We start from the raw sequence: 20,351 nt of genomic DNA, 5'->3' as shown, positions 1-20,351 counted from the left end.
ATATATATATATATATATATATATATATATATATATATATATAGCCATACCTATATATAGATTTATATATGCCTCTACATAGGTATATATACCTATATATAGATTTTTATGTAGGCATATAGGATACATACAAATAAATTTTGGGAACATATATGTACATATATGTGTATATATATATATATATATTAATTTTTAAAATTTTCAATTAAGTTAAATTTTAATTCCTTAATAAATGCTTATTAACTCATCATTGAAGGAAGGATTGAATGAAAGTGAATCTCTTTTTTCAGATAGAAATTTCTCACTCAGAGCAGACTTCCATCTTCAGGGGGGGAAATTTCACAGCAATTAAAAATTCTGATTTCAAGATTGAGCACTGTTTGGACAAGATTTCCCTGACCAATATCTGCTACTCAGGACTATAATATTAAGGCATTACAGAAAGTATGCTGGATTTTTGAAGGATTTTGCTTTAAGTGCTGATCTTCTCTTTAATAGTCTTTTTCCTCAACTGCTTTAAAAAAAAAAAAAATGAAGGGGCCGGGTGGCTCAGTGGATAGAGCACCAGCTCTGGAGTCAAGAGAATCTGAGTTCAAATCCAGTCTTATACTTGCTATATAACCCTAATTGCCTTTCAAGTTTAAAAAAAAAAAAAACTGGGTTAGATTAACTGGCTTCTGAGGCCTCTTTTCCATCTCTTGATCTATGACCAAGAGCGAAAACCCGTGTTTTGTTAAGAAGTATTATGCAAATGCTAGCTATAATTACAGTTGCTACTATTGTTATTCGCATCCCATGATTGTATTTTAATAATCGTTTTACCACCTCAGTTGCCTAAAAATCAGAAAACAGCCTAAATCCAGCAATAATAAAGTCATCCACTCACATAATTAGTGAGTTCTCTGTTCTCGCGCCTGACAACACACAGAGATACGTAGACGCCGACTTACAGACATGAACTATAGCCACCGGAGAACGCATGCGTCCTGCTGCAGGTCTCTTCTCCTTGCTCGGCGGATAGATTGTAGATGCCTGTTCTTTGCTCTCCGCTCTTCTCGTTGAGTCTGGGCCGTGGGGGGCGGGCGAAACCGCCTGAGAGGCGGGACGAGGTCGTGCTCCGGGGACAGGAAGCGGATTGGGAGGAGGAGGAGGAGCCAGCGGAGGGGGCGGGACCTGGGAGGGAAACGAGAAGCCGCATCAACCATGTAAGCACTGCTTCCTGCCGCCGTCGCCGGTTGCTGCCGAGGGCCCCTGCACCGCTTTGGTGGTGCCTTACTGTCCCCTCCCCAAGCCTTAACTAGAGAGATTGGGGAGGTGGTCGCGGTCTGAGGGGCGCGGGAGAGAGAAGGAGCAGGTGAGGGGGCAAGGGAGGGGACCGCTGCGTACGGGAGCGGGGAGGGAGAAAGGGAGGATGAACTGGGGGAGAGGGTCCGACTGTGGGAAGGGGTGTCCCGGGAGGGATCGCGAGGTGGCGAGCCCGTGGGACGCGGAGGGGCGGGGGGGGAGCGGCGGAGGACTCCGGGCTGAGTCCGGGTCATGTGCCATGTCCGGACGGGCGGGGAAGGCAGGAGGGGGCAGGGGAAGGGAACCTGACAGGTCTCTGGCTCCTCTCCCGGCACCCCCGGCGTGGCCTCTTGGGGTGGGGGCTCCCTTCTCCGGCACCACCTTCTTCGGGGAAGTTTTCTTTCCGCCGCTCCCCCTGACCTCCCCTCATCCTGCGATCCAGATTGCAGGTGCTCGAGAGCCGATGTCCATTTGCTTTCTCGCAGGGGTGTTTTCAACCCTGCACTGACAGAGTTGGGCTTGGGGGTAGCCCCTGACTTCCATTGTACGAAACTCGAATTGCAGGGAAAGTTTTGGATTGCAGAAACCGGCTACATGCGAGGAGGCTGCTGATGTGTTTACCTGGGATTCTGTGGTTTTTTTTTTTTTTTTTTTTTGAAAGCCGTTCCTCCCTTCAAACCCTTCCAGGTTTCCTGTTAATTGGATTTGGGTCACCTGTTAATAGGTTTTCCTAATTGGTGGTTTTAACTTTAAGTTGGAAACCATTCAATGAAAGAATGACCGGGGCGGGAGATGGGGAGGAGGGGGAAAAAGCATCTTATGATTTGGAGAAAAGATAGAGAAATTAGGATCTTCCACCAATTAAAAACAGAGATCCTCTTTGTAAAATATTCACGCACAATGTAAGAAGTGCTGGAATATGGCTTTAAGAAACTTATTTATCTTGATTATCTTGGGCCGATTGGTTTCAGTGCATGGATGCATGAATATTTCCATGTCTCCTCGATTCTATATATCCCTTATTCTTAAATTGCAACAAATATATACTTCTGTAATAGGGATGTATAGAGATTAAATTTAAAATACATTTTCTTATTTACAAATTTTTTGAAGTTTATTTCCTGGTGCTTGAAAATAAACTTAGAAAAATGAAATTGCATTCAAATACTCTCAAATTACATAAGAATATGCTTAGGATTCTTGTTTACTGTTATTTGTTGAAGGGGGCTAACAGGCGAAGGCCTAGGAACAGATAATAGGCCCTTCTTTATGGTACCCAAATACTCTTTCAACTTCTGCACAATAATCCTTTATCATAGGAGTGACAGGCAGTTTTTTTTTCTACTAATGGGAAAAAAATGTTACACTGTGGTTTTTCTACTTCAGTGGCTCCATCAAAAACAAATGAAAGATCTTTAATGTTCTTAGAAGTTAAAGTTTAGAATGTTTAGCTTTCTTGACAAGAGAGGTTCTTCTGAATCTTTTTAGAAATTTATTTGTAATAAGTATTTGGAATGTAATAGGAAAATATTTTTTCTTTTAACTGCTAAAAACATCTTACCTAAGTCAATTTCACTTAATTTCTATTTAGGTCCCTGATAACTTTTGAATATGTGTAATTTTGCTTTTTGAAGTGGGAAATCTGTTAAGTGTTGATGATAAAAACTCATTAGTGTTTCACTACATAGGGCAGTATTCCTAAGAAGTGACTACTAAGGAAGTAATTAGTCTGTATTTCATAAAGAACTATATGTTACTTTTGGAAGGTACTCAGTTTTTCTTCCAAGAATTTTGGAAGCATCCCATAATACTTAGGTTTTTTTTCCAACAGCATTTTTAAAAAAAATTTATTTAATAATTACTTTATATTGATAGAATCCATGCCAGGGTCATCTTTTTTTTTTTTTTTTTTTTTTTAACAACATTATCCCTTGCACTCGTTTCTGTTCCGATTTTTCCCCTCCCTCCCTCTACCCCCTCCCCTAGATGGCAAGCAGTCCTATATATGTTAGATATGTTGCAGTATATCCTAGATACAATATATGTTTGCAGAACCGAACAGTTCTCTTGTCCAACAGCATTTTTGTAATTTTTTTTATCTCCAAATTGACATAATAAAAATTTTCATTTACATAGGAAAATGGGCCCTCTAAAGTAAAGGTGATCTTGTAGGAGTGATAACCAACACCATCTGGGAAGGTGTTGTCAATCCCTGTTTTATTGTGATTTGGTGATTTTCATAAATAATGCAAACCAGTTTTCTGCTTTCTGAGAAAGTCAGTTACCTTATGTTGATAAGTGTGTATGAATGTATTGGTGTTATTGATTTTAATGTCTAAAAGTTCTTAAAATTGTATTAAGGTTGCCTCCATGTTTATGAGAGTTCTACCTGTCTACTCCACCTATGCCTTATTTTACTGAATTGCTAAAATAGACTACTGGAGTTTAAAATCCTATTTAAATCACTAGTTAGTCGTTAGAAGTATCTTGGCTTGGAATACTAGTGTTCAGATAAATTAAAACTGGACATTTCTAGAATCATTAAAGGATGTTGGTCTTATGTGAAATACCTGAAACTGGGAATAAAATTTGACTTCTATCTTTCCCTCTAATTAGCAATAAGAACTTGGGCAAGCCATTTAATCTTTTCCTGACTATTCTTAATTGCTGCAAAGAATAATGCTACAATGCCTATATATTTATCTTTGGGTTGTTGGGAAGATAAAATGAGATAATAACACAAAGGACTTTGGAAAGTTGAAAGTGTAATACAAAAGTAAAATTATAAAATCATAGAATATTAGTGTTGGAATTAGTGTTGAAATATTTAGTCCAATTCTTCCTTTTTAGAGACGAGGAAATTGAGGCAGAAAGTATTATTTACTAAGTTCTTTCTGTTAAATAATAAGCTAACTATCTTATCTAGATAACAGGTAGGGAAACAAAAATTTTCACATCAAAGTGTTGTATACTTGTTATACTCTTGAAACAAATTAGAGAAAAGCAGAAATTTTGTATCCCTAAACTGTTCAGGCTGTGAGTATAATTGACCTATTTTAAAATCTTCCTTCCCTCCCCCCATCTTCCCCACCATTTTTGTAATTATTCCCCTCAAATGACCCCAAATCCCCCAAGTCCCCAAGAATTAAATTAGACTGGTATAGTAGAGGTATATGGGATTTGGAGTCTGAAGACTTTATTTAATGAAAAATAAAACTTCAGTTAAAAGGGTTTTTCCCCAATAAATTTTAATATAGACATAACTTTTTTAAAGTTATACACTTATATATACACTATATATATATATAGTTAAGTCTACACGCAACTTGAATCCTTATAAGTTGTTTGCTCTTGATTTTATCTCATTGTGAAAAAGCAGAATTGCCACATTAGCTTCACTTCCAGTTCTTTTTTTTTTTTTTTTAATGTAATGTTTGTTTGGTTTTGAGTTTGGAAGGAATGTTTTTGTGATTTTATTTAGAGGGCTGCAGATGGTGGGGGAACTCTAAGTGAGGTATAAGACCCTTCAGCTCAGAGGAAATCTGCTAAAAATATCTGGTTTGGCTCCCCATTTTTCCCTTTGGAATTTCTTATCTATCCTCCTGAGAAGTCTGGGAGGGTGTGACCACCTGTGTTCTACTTGAAGCAAAGATACTTACAGCAGGGTGCTTATAGTTAAGTACTTAACTCAGTGTGATTTGATGAGATAATGGTTCTTTAGTTCACATATACTTAGTGTGATGTAATGATGTAATCAGACTGAGGTGTATAAGGGCTGAGAGGACTGGAGACGAGAGCTCCAGCTCTAGCTCGATCTCAGAAGAGGATTCAGACACAGAGGAGACACAGAAGATGGAGGAAGAAACAGATATCCTCCTGGTGGTTCTTCTACCTTCATCACTTCTCTACCTAAGACCAAGGCTCCTCCAGAGATCCTCCAGAGAGCTAGTCCAGACATTGCAATTTTAAATTACATGTCTCAATCTAAGATTAATGTACTATGAGTACAATTTAATTAACATCTTTTTATGGACTAGAAATCTGTTTTTATGTATGAATTTTCCCTAAGTTAATCATTAACCTGTTTGTTGCTGATTCTTGGGTTTCCAAGAGATCTTGAAGTTTTCATTTTGTCTTTGTTTTCTCAGACACATGAAATGGCCACAGATGACAAGACATCGCCAACATTGGACTCTTCTAATGATCTGCCTCGGTCTCCTACCAGTCCCTCTCATCTCACACACTTCAAGCCTTTGACTCCAGATCAAGATGAACCTCCTTTTAAATCAGCCTATAGCTCTTTTGTAAATCTTTTTCGATTCAGTAAAGGTAAAACTTTAGATTATGAAGGTCAAGGAATCTACATGAAATGGAGGAGTTCCTTTCTTTAACTTTTTTTTATATGCCTTTTTGAAATATCAGTAAGCGAGAGCTTTAATTCTTCAACTGCCAATAAGGAAAAACTGCTTAATTAGGAAAAGGTGGCATCATATATTAAATCTCCAGCAGTAGAATGTAACATTCTTCAGATATGAGGTTCTGAATTGAAAACTTAAGAAGTACCTTAAAGGAAAAAAAGTATTATACTTAATGCTTCCTTTTTCATCCTAAAGGTCTTTTTCTTACCTCAGAAGAAATTTCTCTTGGTTTTTAAGTTTATAGAACAGACATTTGCTTGTTCTTTATCTCTCTCCTCCCCTATCCTCCCTAGCTTTCCCTTTTCCTTTCTCCCCCCTCCTCATCCCCCAACCCCCTTTCTCCTCTCTCTTCAGAAATAGCCATAAAATTCTGATTTAAACAGTAACAGATTAAAGATATGGCCAAAGGTAGCAATTCAAAACAAGTTTTTTTTTTTTTTAAATCCAGGGAATTATCAAATATATTGCCGATTAAATCATAGAGATTGAGGTTCAACTCTGATAGATTACTAGTGTGACAATGTTTAAAGTTCTTGTTTTCATAACCAAAGTTTTCTTGTGTAAGGGGAAAAGAGTTTGGGGTGTGTGTGTGTGTGTGTGTGTGTGTGTGTATAAATAATTTTTTTTTTTTTTTTTTTTTTTTTACTTTTGTCAATCTGAGTGACCAGTGTTTTAAGAATTTATGAGACTTAATTCAGTTCAGTTCATTTAGTTTTATGGAAATATTAATGACATCAATAAAATGTAAAATACTGTCCTTAATGAGTAAGATTAACATTTGCATATATTAATGCAGTTTAAAATGAAGTTTAAAGTGTAAAAAGCAAAGACAAGGATAACTTAATTTGTCTCATTCTCCATTTGTTTTGTCTTCAGTATCAGATTGTAGTTTTTTCAGATGATGACAAATTATCTTCTTTTACAGAGAGACCAGAAGGTGGACAGGGAGATCAGCAGTCTCTGGGTGGAAGTTGGGCTAGTCCTCAACATTCTTCAAGAACACAATCTGTGAGATCTCCCGTAGCCTATAAAAAGCAGCTAAATGAGGATTTACATCGTCGATCATCTACTATCTTAGGTAAAGAATCCCCAAAACTCAAATACTTTGTGTGATAATAAAATGTTGTTCTTTTAATGATTATTTTCCCAGATTGTTTTTTGATTGATCTTTCTCCTTGATATAAAGCAATTAGAGACTGTCTAAAATGAAGTTCATAGACTAGTTAATTGAAGAAATTTATTTAGTGTTTTAAAAAAAAACATTCTTGGTGTTTATTACACTTCAGACCATGTTAAGCTGAGAGCTTCCGATTGACTTTTGAGTTACTTGCTTGAATTTCAGTGGCATAGTTTATAGCATCTTCAAAAGAAAATCAGGCTTATTTTAACTTCAAGCATGAATTCTGTATTGATGCGTTGGGTGCCTAGTTTCTCCTGACATGGACTGCTTTCCCTTTAGAGACCTTGTTCTTCTGTTATCCCTTCCTTGTTCCTGTTTCCTCCAAGGTGGCAGAACAGATTCAATTTCTGTTGTCACAATCTGTCACTCTTTTTGCATTTCTACTTGATTCTTCTGTCAAGGATTTGAATCAGAGCTTGAAATAATAACTAATTAAGGAAGAGATCTTGAAGACTTTGCTTCTTCCTCTCCCTCTTCTTATTTAGCAATGTGGACAAGTCTTGTTGTTTAGCTCTCACTCAATCTTTTTTGTGCCTTTTCCTTGGGGGAATGGGGAAGGTAGATGTGGAGAGAAGTTGTTATCATTTCACTGGGGTGGTTCCCCTACATGTGATTCTTAGAAGTCAAATGTAGATAGCTTTTGGGATGGGAGATTGTACATAACTAAGAATCCACTGTGATCCCAGTAGCTTCTTTTTATATCTCTCCCTTACTTGTTAAATCACAAATACCAGACTGCTACCTTGCTGCAGTCATCCTGTGACTCAGAAGAAATTGTACCTGGGATTTTTGCCATTCTTTATAGGGCAGTGCAGCCAAAGTGTAGGAAAAAATTATAAAGTCTAATTCTTTAAAGAGATTTCTTATAAGTTTTTTTCCATGTTTATGTCTTTTTATTCCTTTTCTAACTTGATCACAATGCATATCTTTTTTCCCACCTTTGCCCCAAACTTTCAGGTATATAACGAACACTTTCTCAGAATTAATGATGATAAAGTATCAAACATTTATTATATGCCAGACAGTGTATTATTAAAGCCTGGAGATACAAATAGAAGCAAGCAAGAAAATCCCTGCTTTCAAGGAGCTTATGTTCTAATGAGAGAAAGATAGTATGTAAAAGGAAGCAAGAAGGTGGGTGAAGGAGTAGGCATTTGGCAGCAAGATTTGGACATGTTTGGCAAGTGATGATGAGCTCTAGTTATCAGCAAGAAATGGTGAAAACTCACTTATCAGAACCCCAGGATCCAGGGACAGAGACCTGATGGGAGAGAGTTGAGGAGGGTGAAGTGAAGGCAATGTGATATAAAGATGGTATGGAATGTAACTAGCTTAGTGTAACCCATGGAGTTTGGGGGATCTTCTATTTTGCGTGGTATATGTATACGGTAGTGAGTTACTGGATAACTGCAGAGAAGTTATCTAATATGGAACCCTATACATATTTTTTAGACGTTTTAGATATGTTCATCTCTTTTCTTTCCTTAACTTAGTGACCTTAAAACCGGGCAAATCTGTGGGTTCTTTTGTATTTCTATTCTAATTTTAAATGCTATGCAGTGGAATCAGCAGGCTAGGCAGTTCTGGACAGGACAGGTAAGGCAAGGCATCTTAAGTAATCAGAGAGGCCTTCTGAGGACAATTAAACCAGGTCAGAACTGTTCTGGGGATATATTTTAAGTTCCAAGAATCTTTTGGAGTTTTGGTCTATCGTATGTTTGGATTATAGATGATCTGGTTTATTCTTGGTGGCACATCCTTTTGGTAGGGATGGACAATTAATTTGCTCATGAAGAATTTCTGATTGTGACCTCTACAACAGAGTTCAAGAAGTAAAAGGTTTAGGCTGGAATGGGATTTCAATCATGTCATTTTGCCTTGCTTTTTAGTCTAGCATTTTCCTTTTTTTTGAGGATGCTTGTTATAAGCAATGCCAAATGACCCTGTGATTTTGGTAATTTTAACACTTTGTTTCTCTCACCCTTTTTTCTCCCTAATCTCTTCCTTGGGCTTAACATTTTCTATTCCTATAAGAATAGGAATCTGGTCCCTTATGAAACTATTTCCTATAATTCCATAATTTATAAATTGTTATTAACCTCATAGGTAATTTTAAATTAAAATTTTTTTTCCATATACTTAGAATTTTATGCTAGTCTCAATCTGTATAAGATTTGGTCCAAACCTAATTTTTTAAAAAATAAATGCTTCGAATAAGAGGATAGAAACCTTGAAGAAACCAGGGGAAAACAAGATATAAAGGAAGTAGATTCAGTAGTACCAGATCTTAAATTATATTAGAAAGCAAGAGTATTGATGAAGTAAAAAATAATTTTGATTATTTTGAATTAAATTTCTCATAAATAAGATCTGTATAGCTAAGAACAGAAGAAATGCAGAAAAAACTTTCATAGATAATCTGTCAGAATATGATTGGGTTGTAAATATTGTGGTGGTGTACGAAATGATGAACTGGTTGATTTAGAAAAACAGGGAAAGACTTGGACTTGGATTTATGAAGGAAGATGTTATCCTATTAGAGGAACAGATGATAGGAAGAAATAAATATAATATGATCTTACATATATGTGTATTTTATAGACCTTTATATTTATGTCTATGTCTATATGTATAGCCATGCTTAATTGTAGTCTTCTTTATGGTGGTAGGGGAGGGAAGGAAACAATAAAGTAAAAAGTACACAAGAGAGAACAAAAGAAAACCCATAAAGAAACAAAGACTAACTGGGCAGCTTTGAAAACAAATGAGTAGTGTTTATTTTATAGCTTTCCTTAAAATGGAAATTGTTTTATATTGAATCCTCTATTATGGTCTGGTATGTACATGGCAGTGTTTTTTCCCCCTCATTTTGTATTTAAGTTTAAAATAAATTTACCAAAAATACTTATGTTTTAAAATAAAGGCATACGTATTTATCAGTAACATGAGATATATTGAAAAGCAGGTATACTTTGTGCATACATATGCTGAAGAATCTAAGTGTTTTAATATTTTTAAATTCTGAATTTAACAAATGCCAAAAAATTCCATATAAAGACCAGAAAATGGTATTCTATATCAGACCAAAAATTTATTATTTATTTTCTATTAAGTATAGATTGCTTTTTTTAAAAAAGTATGTAATGCTTTCAATTTGTTACTTTCAGAGATGTCTTATTGTCTTTATTTTCCTCCAAACTTCCTTCTGTTTCCTTCTTAAGATTCTCTGATGATTCTGTTATTTCTTTTTTTTGACAATATGCTCTGACTTTTTTTTTCCCCCTCTCTTTAGTGCTCCCTCCTCTCCAAGGAAAAACATAAACCTTGTAATAAGTAGAATTAAGCAAAACAAACCACAAATTTACTATGTTCCAAAATATGTCTCATTCTGCCTTTGGGGATCCTCTCTCCATTGTTAGGAGGTAGCTGTCATGCTCCATCTTTGGTCTGCTGGAGGTTTTTCATTGCATTGATAAAAGGTCTTAAGTGTTTCCAACTTGACGGAATATTTTTAATTCTTTTCAGACACTAGAAGGAAAGCAGAAGCTGTTGTGGGAGGCCATGATCCTCGAACAGCTGTCCAGCTTCGAAGTCTCAGCACAGTATTGAAGCGTCTTAAGGAAATCATGGAGGGGAAAAGCCAGGTATTGCCTAGAAGCTTGGGACAGTTAATAAGCAGCTCTTTAGGTAATGCCATGATCATTGAAAATATTCTATGAATGTCATCTGAAGGAAAAGGTCATGCTAATGCTTGTTTCAGCAGTTAATGCTGTTTGTTCCTTATGCCACCAATATCCTGAATGGGCAATTGAACAGGGAGGAACATACAAGAAAGAGAAATGGTATGTGTTCTCTCTTTCTGTTTGATCCTCCTAGCTTAAAGCAACAGTAGGCAGAGACTTTGATGTCTTAATAAAGATGAAACATGTAAATGTAACAGTTTCATTCTAGGAGTGCAGATAATGTGATCTTATTCTTGAGCCAGAAAAAAATGGGATACATATTTTTTGTATTAATAAATCAGGCCACATTCACAGTGATAATATTTTGGTAACAATTGTCTGGGGAAATGGGTTAACCCAGACTAAGGATAATCAACAGGCCTTAGACCTATGGTAAGTTAGAGGGATATCTGTCCCAAGCCTGTGAAGACTTTCCTTGGAAGAATGGGCAGATGAGAAAAGTTTGTTTCAGTGACCATAAAGGAACAGAAGTAACAACTGTGGAGGACCTAGAGCTTGATCATTTAACCAAGAAGTTAGGGTCATCTAGGCAATAAATAGCACTCCTGACTTTGGTCTTGTCCTTGGACTCTGACTGGTTGATTGAAGATTGATGACTGCTGTTTTGTCTCACTTAAATCCTATTTATGTTCAGATTGAGACATCGAAGTGATGTCATTGGTCCTTTTCAGAAATGAAGGGTCACAAGATTAGAAGGGAAGCAATAAATTGGGAAAACATTTTTACAGTCAAAAGGTTCAGATAATGGCCTCATTTCCAAAATATATAGAGAATTGACTCTCATTTATAAGAAATCAAGCCATTTTCCAATTGATAAATGGTCAAAGAATATGAACAGACAATTCTCAGCTGAAGAAATTGAAACTATTTCTAGCCATATGAAAAGATACTCCAAGTCATTATTAATCAGAGAAATGTAAATTAAGACAACTCTGAGATACTACCACACACCTGTCAGATTGGCTAGAATGACAGGGAAAGATAATGTTGAATGTTGGAGGGGATGTGGGAAAATAGGGACACTAATACGTTGTTGGTGGAATTGTGAATACATCCAGCCATTCTGGAGAACAATTTGGAACTATGCTCAAAAAGTTAAAAAACTGTGCATACCCTTTGACCCAGCAGTATTACTACTAGGCTTATATCCTAAAGAGATCTTAAAGAAGGGAAAGGGACCTGTATGTGCAAGAATGTTGGTGGCATCCCTCTTTGTAGTGTCCAGAAACTGGAAACTGAGTGGATGCCTATCAGTTGAGAATGGCTGAATAAATTGTAATATATGAATATTATGGAATATTATTGTTCGGTAAGAAATGACATGACCAGCAGGATGATTTCAGAAAAGCCTGGAGAGACTTAAATGAACTGATGCTGAGTGAAATGAGCAGAACCAGGAGATCATTATATAATTCAACAACAATACTATATGATGATCAATTCTGATGGATGTGGCCATTTCCTTCAATGAGATGAACTAAATCAGTTCCAATGGAGCAGGAATGAATTAAACCAGCTACACCCAGCGAAAGAACTCTGGGAAATGACTAAGAATCATTACATAAAATTCACAATCCCTCTATTTTTGTCCACCTGCATTTTTGATTTCCTTCACAGGCTAATTGTACACTATTTCAAAGTCCAATTCTTTTTGAACAGCAAAAATAACTGTTTGGAGATGTATACTTATTTTGTATTTAATTTATACTTTAAAATATTTAAAATGTATTGGTCACTCTGCCATCTGGGAGAAAGGATGGGGAGAAGGAGAGGAAAAGTTGGACAAAAGGTTTGGCAATTGTCAATGCTATCAAATTACCCATGCATATAACTTCTAAATAAAAAGCTAAAAAAAGAAGGGTCATTAAGTAGCATGTCAAGCACTCTTCTAGGCACTGAATATACAGTTGTGTGTATTCTGTATTTCCCTAAATAATTTCTTTGCCTATTCAACTCTTCACCCTTTTCCAAGTAGTCTTTCAAACCTAAAAGTGAGTTGTACACCAAAATTTAATTGTCTTAGAATTATAATGCATTTTCCTGTAGCAACAAAATAATAATTTAAGTTTACAAGTTAATCAACAAAAGTTTAAAATTAAAAATTTTTTAAAATGTTTAATTTTTGTTAGTTTAAAAATATTAAATAAAATAAAAAATTTAAAGTTTAAAAATTTAAAAAAAGTCTAAAATTTAAAAAATTAATAATATAACTGAAGTAAGTCTTAAGTTCCTCTTTCTTTTAAACACATCCATAATATAATTTGAAGTCACATTTAAAAATATATATAATATATTTAAACATAAAATTCCTCAAAGCACCTTAAAAACAAATGATTTTTCAGTTTGTAGAATACTCTTATGGAACTGAAAAATGTACAATTATGAAATCAATAATTTTATATGTGAATAAATAGTTTTCAATATATCCTTAATGCTACTGATAGGAAAAAAAATGACAATTTTAGGCAGGAGATTGAGACAAGAATTTTTTGGAGATTCTGAAGATGATTTATGGGTCTCCTTAAGGATTTTCTTTTGCCATAATGTGCATAGGTATGACTCTAGTGCTCCTTGTATGTATATCAAATGTGATTTTTAATTTTTTAAATTAATTTAATTTAATTCATTGTGTGTGTATGTATGTATGTACATGTATGTGTGCTTACACAGTGAGTATATAGTTTTTTCATTCATCTGTCAGTGTCAGAAATCTATTTTTTTAGTTGGGATGCATGGAACCAAATTTTTCTTGACATTCAAAGCAAGATTTTCCTTTTTATTTTTTTCCTGATTGCTTAGTATTCTTCTCCACTTATATGTCTGAATTTTGGTGGCAAGATCTATGTGTTTCAGATGTTTACATCCTGGCCCCACAGTTGATTTCAGAGCTAATTCAGTGGGCTCTGTTGACCTTGTATCTCCTATTTCCTGGGTTTTCAATCTTGCTCCAGAACAAGTTTCACATTTGGAAGTTAAAGTCTGGGTGATGTAGCTAGCATGGGATTAGTGGTGATTAGAAACAAGCCTAGGTGCATTGTCTGCTCTCTTGGGTCTCATGCTGGGGGTGTGGATGGGAGATGCAAGGGGAGCTTTATCATGAGGAAATTGAGCTGGAGGTGAGGAGTAATGATTAAAAACTCTAATTTGCAAAACTTTGCAATGGTGTCTTGTCCGATCCTTTTAACAGCCCTTGGAGACAGGTGCTGTTATCACCATTTTACATATGAGGAAACTGAGGCTGAGAGTGGTTAAGTGATTTGCTCAGGGTCAGCCAGTTTAGGAAGGGTCTGAGACAGAATTTGAATTGAGGGTATCCTGAGTCCAGAGAGAAGGAAGGTGCCTAAGGAGCTCTTAGCCTGAGGCTGGACCCTGTACAGATGTTTGTGGTTTTTATAGTGTTTTGTCTTTTTTATTTCTCACTTTTGTTTCTTTCCCAGCTAGATGATAAGATCTTCATTGACAGGTTCTCTCATATTTCTTCTGCATGTGTTTCAGTGCCTATTCTTTTTTTTTTTTTTTTTCCTGAACTGTAGGTTTATTTTATTTTATTTTTTAATTTAATTTAATTTTATAATAACTTTTTATTGACAGATTCAGTGCCTATTCTTGCAAGACCTTCACCTGCTTGTAGGATTCTAGGATTATAGCTTCAGGGTTATAGATTCACCTGTAGAGATTGAAAGTCTAGAGATATTAGGATCTAGCTCTAGAGCTGTCAGATCACAGACAGGGACAGAGACAGTGACGTCCACAGTTCTGAAGTCACCCAGAAAGGAGAGGCCAGGACTCTAGAATGGTAGAGAGGGATTATGACTCTAGAGTTAACAGGAGGGGTCACAAGCAGTAGAATGGGAGGGAAGATGATAACTCTATATTTGACTGTGTAAGGCAGGTAGGTGTGAAGTGGATAGAGCACTGGGTATGGAATTGGGAAGACTTCTTCCTGAGTTCAGATCCAGCCTTTGCCACTTTTTAGCTGGGTGACTCTGGGCAGGTCATTTAACTCTATTTGCCGCAGTTCCTCATCTGCTGAAGAGCCAGAGAAGGAAATGGTCAACCATCCCAGTGTCTTAGCCAAGAAGAGTCAGAAACAATTGAAGAACAACAAATTTGATTGTGAGGGACCTGTGGTTGCCTTAGGACCTCAGAAGTTATCTCATTCAGACCCTTGTTTGCCACAGAGGAAACCAAGGCTCCTTTTACTTAAATAACTTGTTGCAGATCTTAGAAGTAGCATGTAGCTTTAGACATTATTTGTGTGACCTGGATCCCTTTAACTGTCTGGTAAAGCCTATGTCAAACCCTTCTCAACCTAATGTTTCTAAATACCTAAAATAAAATATATGGGATTACAGAGTAAATTGATTATATTAGAATTCAGTTATTCAAGTATTAAATGAAAGTTCAAGGACCCAGTGATAGGATTTTCAAAAAGTTGGTTGAGAAACATGGTAATGACTGGTGGTGGCATTAATGCCTTCTTTCCTGGCTGTGTTTTGACAATGCTCTTAGTTGCCATGGACACTTGCCTAGATACCAATTTAAGGGAATTGAGTTAAATGGGCCAAGTATTATCAGTGTTCCAGTGATTTATTTCAAAGATAGAAAATAACAGAAATTACAGAACTTGTGTCTTAGTGTGTTCCAGACTACTCTTTAATATCTAAAACATTTGTACTTCAGTAGTAGGAGTAAAAACAGACTGGCTGTATGTGTGTAATTGTGCATTTTCTGTATATGAAAAACACTTGAATGTTCTATGCAGTGTCTTTTTAGAATATTAATCAGCTTCTTTAAAAGAGCAAAATGTTTTTTTACATTAAAAATTTCTTTTTGTATCTTTCTTGCATGTCAAATGCTGAATTTGGATTATGAGTGTTTAAAAAATAGTAGTAAAAGCATATATAGAAACCCATTCCCAATTTTCAAATTAATAATCTGCATGGAATGAAGCAGGCTAAGATACTGGGTCAGGAGCCATCCTTGATTCTTGACAGATGCAGTTCCAGGGAGGGCAACCTTAGATAGCAGCCTCACATGTGCTGTTGTACTTCTTAAAGTAATGGCAAAGCCAGTGATAAAACTCTACTCTGTGTACTTGGATCCCAATGTAAATTTTTGAGGAGAGAGAATTGTGACATTTCTGGGATGGTAAATATATGCTATTGCTTTTTAAAAATTGTTTCCTTCATTGAGTCTTGAATTTTTTTTTTTTTTTCGGTGATTTTAAAAAAAAACCACAAACAAATCAAACATATTACTTTTTGTTACAGGATAGTGACCTGAAGCAGTACTGGATGCCCGATAGTCAATGTAAAGAATGTTATGACTGTAGTGAGAAGTTTACTACCTTTAGGCGTAGACACCATTGCCGGCTATGTGGTCAAATCTTCTGTAGTCGATGCTGTAATCAAGAAATCCCTGGAAAATTTATGGGCTATACAGGTAAGCCTGTACTTCTGATAGTCATGATCATTTTTATAATTGATATTTTTTGGCAGTATGTAACCCATCCTTCACTTATTCAACAAGTATTTGAATGTGAACTATATAAAAACAAAGGTAAATTACTACTTCTTCCACTAAAGAATCTTGCATTTAATAGACAAACTAGCAATAATAATACAAGGCAGCACAAGTAAATGCCATCAGAGTGGTATAACCTGTAGGATTTTTATGATCAGCTAAGAAAATGAAATTCACAGTACACTGAAACCTTATATTTGAGTTGATGTCTAAAAATATGTTATATAAAAATATATTAGGAGAAATGTATATTAATTTATGTAGCTTACTATATATCAAGAAATTTGCTGAAGGCTCTTGAAGAGAGGTTATTCCCAGAGAAATCTAAATTATTTTAGCTTGTTACTAAAAGGTGAGTCATCTGACTCTCAAATTAATTGCCTTAAAGAAATAATGAACCTTTTTGAAATAAGGGCAGCTAGGGGGCATAGTGAATAGAGTGTAGGGCCTGAAGTCTGGAAGATTCATCTTGACCTTGACCCTGGGTAAGTCACATAACCCTGTTTGCTGCCAGTGTCCTGTAAAAGGAGCTAGAGAAGGAAATGGCAAACCACTCCAGTCAATATCTTTGCTAAGAAAATGAAGAGTTGGACATGATTGAAATGATTCAACAACAAATTTGAAATAAGACTAATGGTATGAGCTGCTTTATTATTTATTTCCTATTACTCTTATGCAAATTTATTAGATGCTAAAATAAGTTTTTGCAAACTTCATGAACTATAGATTTAAGGATCAAAGAGACTTTATTGGATAAAAGTTGCCCTGAACAAGTATACATTTTAATATTCCAAACTTTCAAGTTTATTTCCCTAAAGAAGGTAAAACCATTACACAGAAAATAATGAAACTTATTCCTGTTGAAAGGTGTATTTTAATTTCTGCCTTTTGGGGATTTTAACCTATGTTTGTGCTATTTTTAATGCATTCTATACATTAAATACGCAGAAATATTTGTAGGAAGGAAGGATGTACTCACTCATGCTGCTTTTTTCTTATTTTAACAATCATTTTTCTCTTGTCACTGTTTAAATACCAAGATTTTGTATATTCTTATATTGTAACTTATGAATCTGTACTTAAATTATGAAGATATGGCTATTAGCCAACTTGATGATAATCATGATTGAAAATAAAATATGAATTGATGGGTTTCTGTCATCAATAATTTAGCTGAAAAAATATTCTCAGAATATTTAAACTTGTGGGATGACTTTAGGTGTTATGAGAATTGATTTTATTTTAATCTCCCCATATTATTTCTGTTAGAAGAATGGAATCTTATTATGTTATTCTTGAATATGTTTGCTTAGTAAAATATTAATAAATACTACCATTAAGTTCATCAGACACCAGATTTTATGGTCTTCTGGTCTCTGTCAAAAATCACCTTTTATAATAAAAATGTTTTAATCCAGAGATCATAAGTCTCTCTGAGGAAACTTAAATACTTTTAGGGAAATATCTTATCTTTTTTGGGGAGAGGAACTTATATTCTGTTAGCAGTTTTTGGGAAGAGACACTTAGCAGCTTGGGGGGAATTAGGAAAAACTTACTGTTTGAGATGTTTGTTGCATTTCCACGGAATATTTGTTTGAATTTGCAAAGGATCTGTGATTGCATTAACATGGGAAATTATCAGTATGGGTACTCACTCCACTGAGGCAGATTTTAGTCTATGATTTAGTAGCAAAATTTTTAGGCAGAGACTTAAAGCATATAGAGGGTATATGACATAGCTCATTCATAACAAGTCACTGTCAGGAATGAGCTTTGAATTCTGGCTTTTCATGGATTTACTCTACTGTGGCTTAGGAATCATGGTTTGCCAACCTCTTCTCTGAGCAGTATCACTTCACTGTGTTATGTAAACATATTTAAACAGGGAGCATCATAACACTGAACTGAGAGTGGTTGGAGAGGGGATACCAGTGAGATCAAAGTGAGCTGAAGGAGAATAGGTCAGGTCTGCAGGCACACTTTGCAGACTTGTCCTGTTAGGAAAATAGCATCTGAACTGCCAAGAATGGATTTATAGTCATTGCATCTATGTATGAGATGTTAACAGCCACTGTTAAATACATTGCTTCTGTAGTGTTTTTTTTTTTTTTTTTGTTTTGTTTTGTTTTGTTTTTTTAGGACACTGATAAAAATCCTGTCTCTTATGGCTCACATTTGGATAGTCAAAAAGCCCTTATCAAACACACTTACTCTATTCTATGTTAGGGGCTAGGAATACAGAGATTAAAATGGCAGAAGCAACTTATACCCATCTAAGTATATGATAAAAGTATGTATAAAGCATTAAATACTAGGTCATTTCTAGGGAAAGGGACTACTCTCATATAGAAGGTGGTACTTTCAAAGTTGAGCTTTGAAGGAAAGTAAGAATTCTCAGAGGCAGAGGTGAGAAGATTGAGCATTCCAGGCTGAGGAGCAGTCTGTACCAAAACATAGACATGGATGATGGAACAAATTGCCCATATGTTAAGAACATCCACTAATCCAGGAAGTTGGGAAAGGTAGGGTGGATGCTGGGACTCACAGAGGAGAAGAATATAGTTAGATCTCTGCTTGAGGAATATTGCTTTGGCTCTTGTGAGGAGGCTTGCTAAGAGACTGAGGCCCTGTGTTTGCTCTGTTTTTCTCTTATGTCAGCTTCCATGTGCAGCTTTGTAGTCTAGATGCACCAGCTCCTGGCACAAACAAATTCCTCTGGACTTGCTGAATTAGGGATATTTTGCCCTTAATTAAAGTTATATTTCCTGATGACTTTATTATAAGAAATGTTTCTACATTGTGACTGAAGCTCCAGCTGTATTCTAGTATTTTCACTTATGGTACATTACATGAGAAGCTCCTTTTCAAGGCCTAATAACAGTGAGATTAATTGAAATTTTTTCTTCTTTCCTTGTAGCTTACAGCCAAATCTTTTCTGCTTTGTTTAACAATTACTACCTAGTCTTAATCACTGAATGGATGCGGCCACAGTCAAATGAGACCTGTTGAAGACCTTAACTTAAAAAGGCCAAGGTCTCCTGCTGCATCCAGAGCTACTTCCTATTGTCTTGCTCTCTAGCTGGCCACTAAACCCAGATGGCTCTGGTAGGCAAAGTGAGACAGGTAACCTTGCCCAGTCCTCCCTCACTTAAATCCAATTCATTTGCATGTCATGGCAGCACCTCCCTGATGTCAAGATCAGCTTCAATAGGCACCTGATTAAATATTGAAATAAGTAGTTTACATACCTAAATATTGGTTCTTGAAATTTGTAAAATAATAAGCCGGTTGAATACTTAAAAGATTTTTTCCTTTGCTTATTTATGTTAACTCACTGAGTCTTCTGTTTACTAATTAGAATTCATGACATTAGCTTTTAACCTAAAAATATAAAATCTGTGTGGCAACATTTCTAATCATGTTCTTTTCAATTTTTCCCTTAGGGGATCTTCGAGCTTGCACTTATTGTCGAAAAATAGCTTTAAGTTATGCTCATTCAACAGATAGTAATTCCATTGGGGAAGATTTGAATGCTCTCTCAGATTCTGCTTCTTCTGTTTCTATACTTGATCCCATTGAACCACGAACACCTGTTGGTAGTCGAAAAGCGAGCCGCAATATATTTCTAGAGGAGGATTTAGCCTGGCAAAGGTATTGGAAATCCTATATTTGTGTGTGTGTGTATGTGTCTGTGTGTGTGAGCATCATGGTAGTGGTGGTGGGGAAGATGGTTTAAAATTTTAGTATTTTGTGCAGCTAGGTGGCACAGTGGATAGAGAACCAGTCCTGAATTCAGGAGGACCTGAGTTCAAATGTGGACTCAGACACTTACCACTTCATACCTTGTGATCCTGGGCAAGTAACTTAACTGCAATTGGCTCAGCAAAAAAAAAAAAAAATAGTATTTCGAGATTACAATCTAAAGTTATGTGATTTTGTTAGACTAGAGCTTTTTTACCTTTTTGTCTTGTGGTCCCTTTTGGCAGTCTGGTGAATCCTATAGACCCCTTCTTATAAGGTTTTTATATGCCCAAACCAAAATATGTAGAATTACAAAGGAAACAAATATATAGAAATAAAAGATAAAGTTTTTCTCCCATCTAAATTCATGTATATCTTGATGTTTATACCTCCACATCTATGGATGCCAGATTAAGAACTCCTTGCTTAGAAGATACATTTCCTTTGAATCACTTTTTC

At 35.7% G+C, this 20,351-nt stretch overlaps 1 protein-coding gene across 1 annotated transcript in view; it reads left to right on the top strand.

Moving 5' to 3' along the window:
* Positions 1–1,166: 1,166 nt before the first annotated feature.
* Positions 1,167–20,351, top strand: part of PIKFYVE (phosphoinositide kinase, FYVE-type zinc finger containing) — a 109,707-nt gene continuing 90,522 nt past the window's right edge. The window contains exons 1-6 of the mRNA XM_051983674.1: positions 1,167–1,354; positions 5,433–5,613; positions 6,628–6,780; positions 10,408–10,526; positions 15,899–16,070; positions 19,595–19,802. Coding sequence (XP_051839634.1) covers positions 5,442–5,613; positions 6,628–6,780; positions 10,408–10,526; positions 15,899–16,070; positions 19,595–19,802 — 824 coding nt within the window. The 5' untranslated portion in view covers positions 1,167–1,354; positions 5,433–5,441. The remainder of the gene's footprint in view (positions 1,355–5,432; positions 5,614–6,627; positions 6,781–10,407; positions 10,527–15,898; positions 16,071–19,594; positions 19,803–20,351) is intronic.

The sequence above is a fragment of the Antechinus flavipes genome, chromosome 3, assembly GCF_016432865.1.
Source record: "Antechinus flavipes isolate AdamAnt ecotype Samford, QLD, Australia chromosome 3, AdamAnt_v2, whole genome shotgun sequence".
NCBI classification, from domain to species: domain Eukaryota; kingdom Metazoa; phylum Chordata; class Mammalia; order Dasyuromorphia; family Dasyuridae; genus Antechinus; species Antechinus flavipes.
This window is presented reverse-complemented; position numbering and strand designations above follow the sequence as displayed.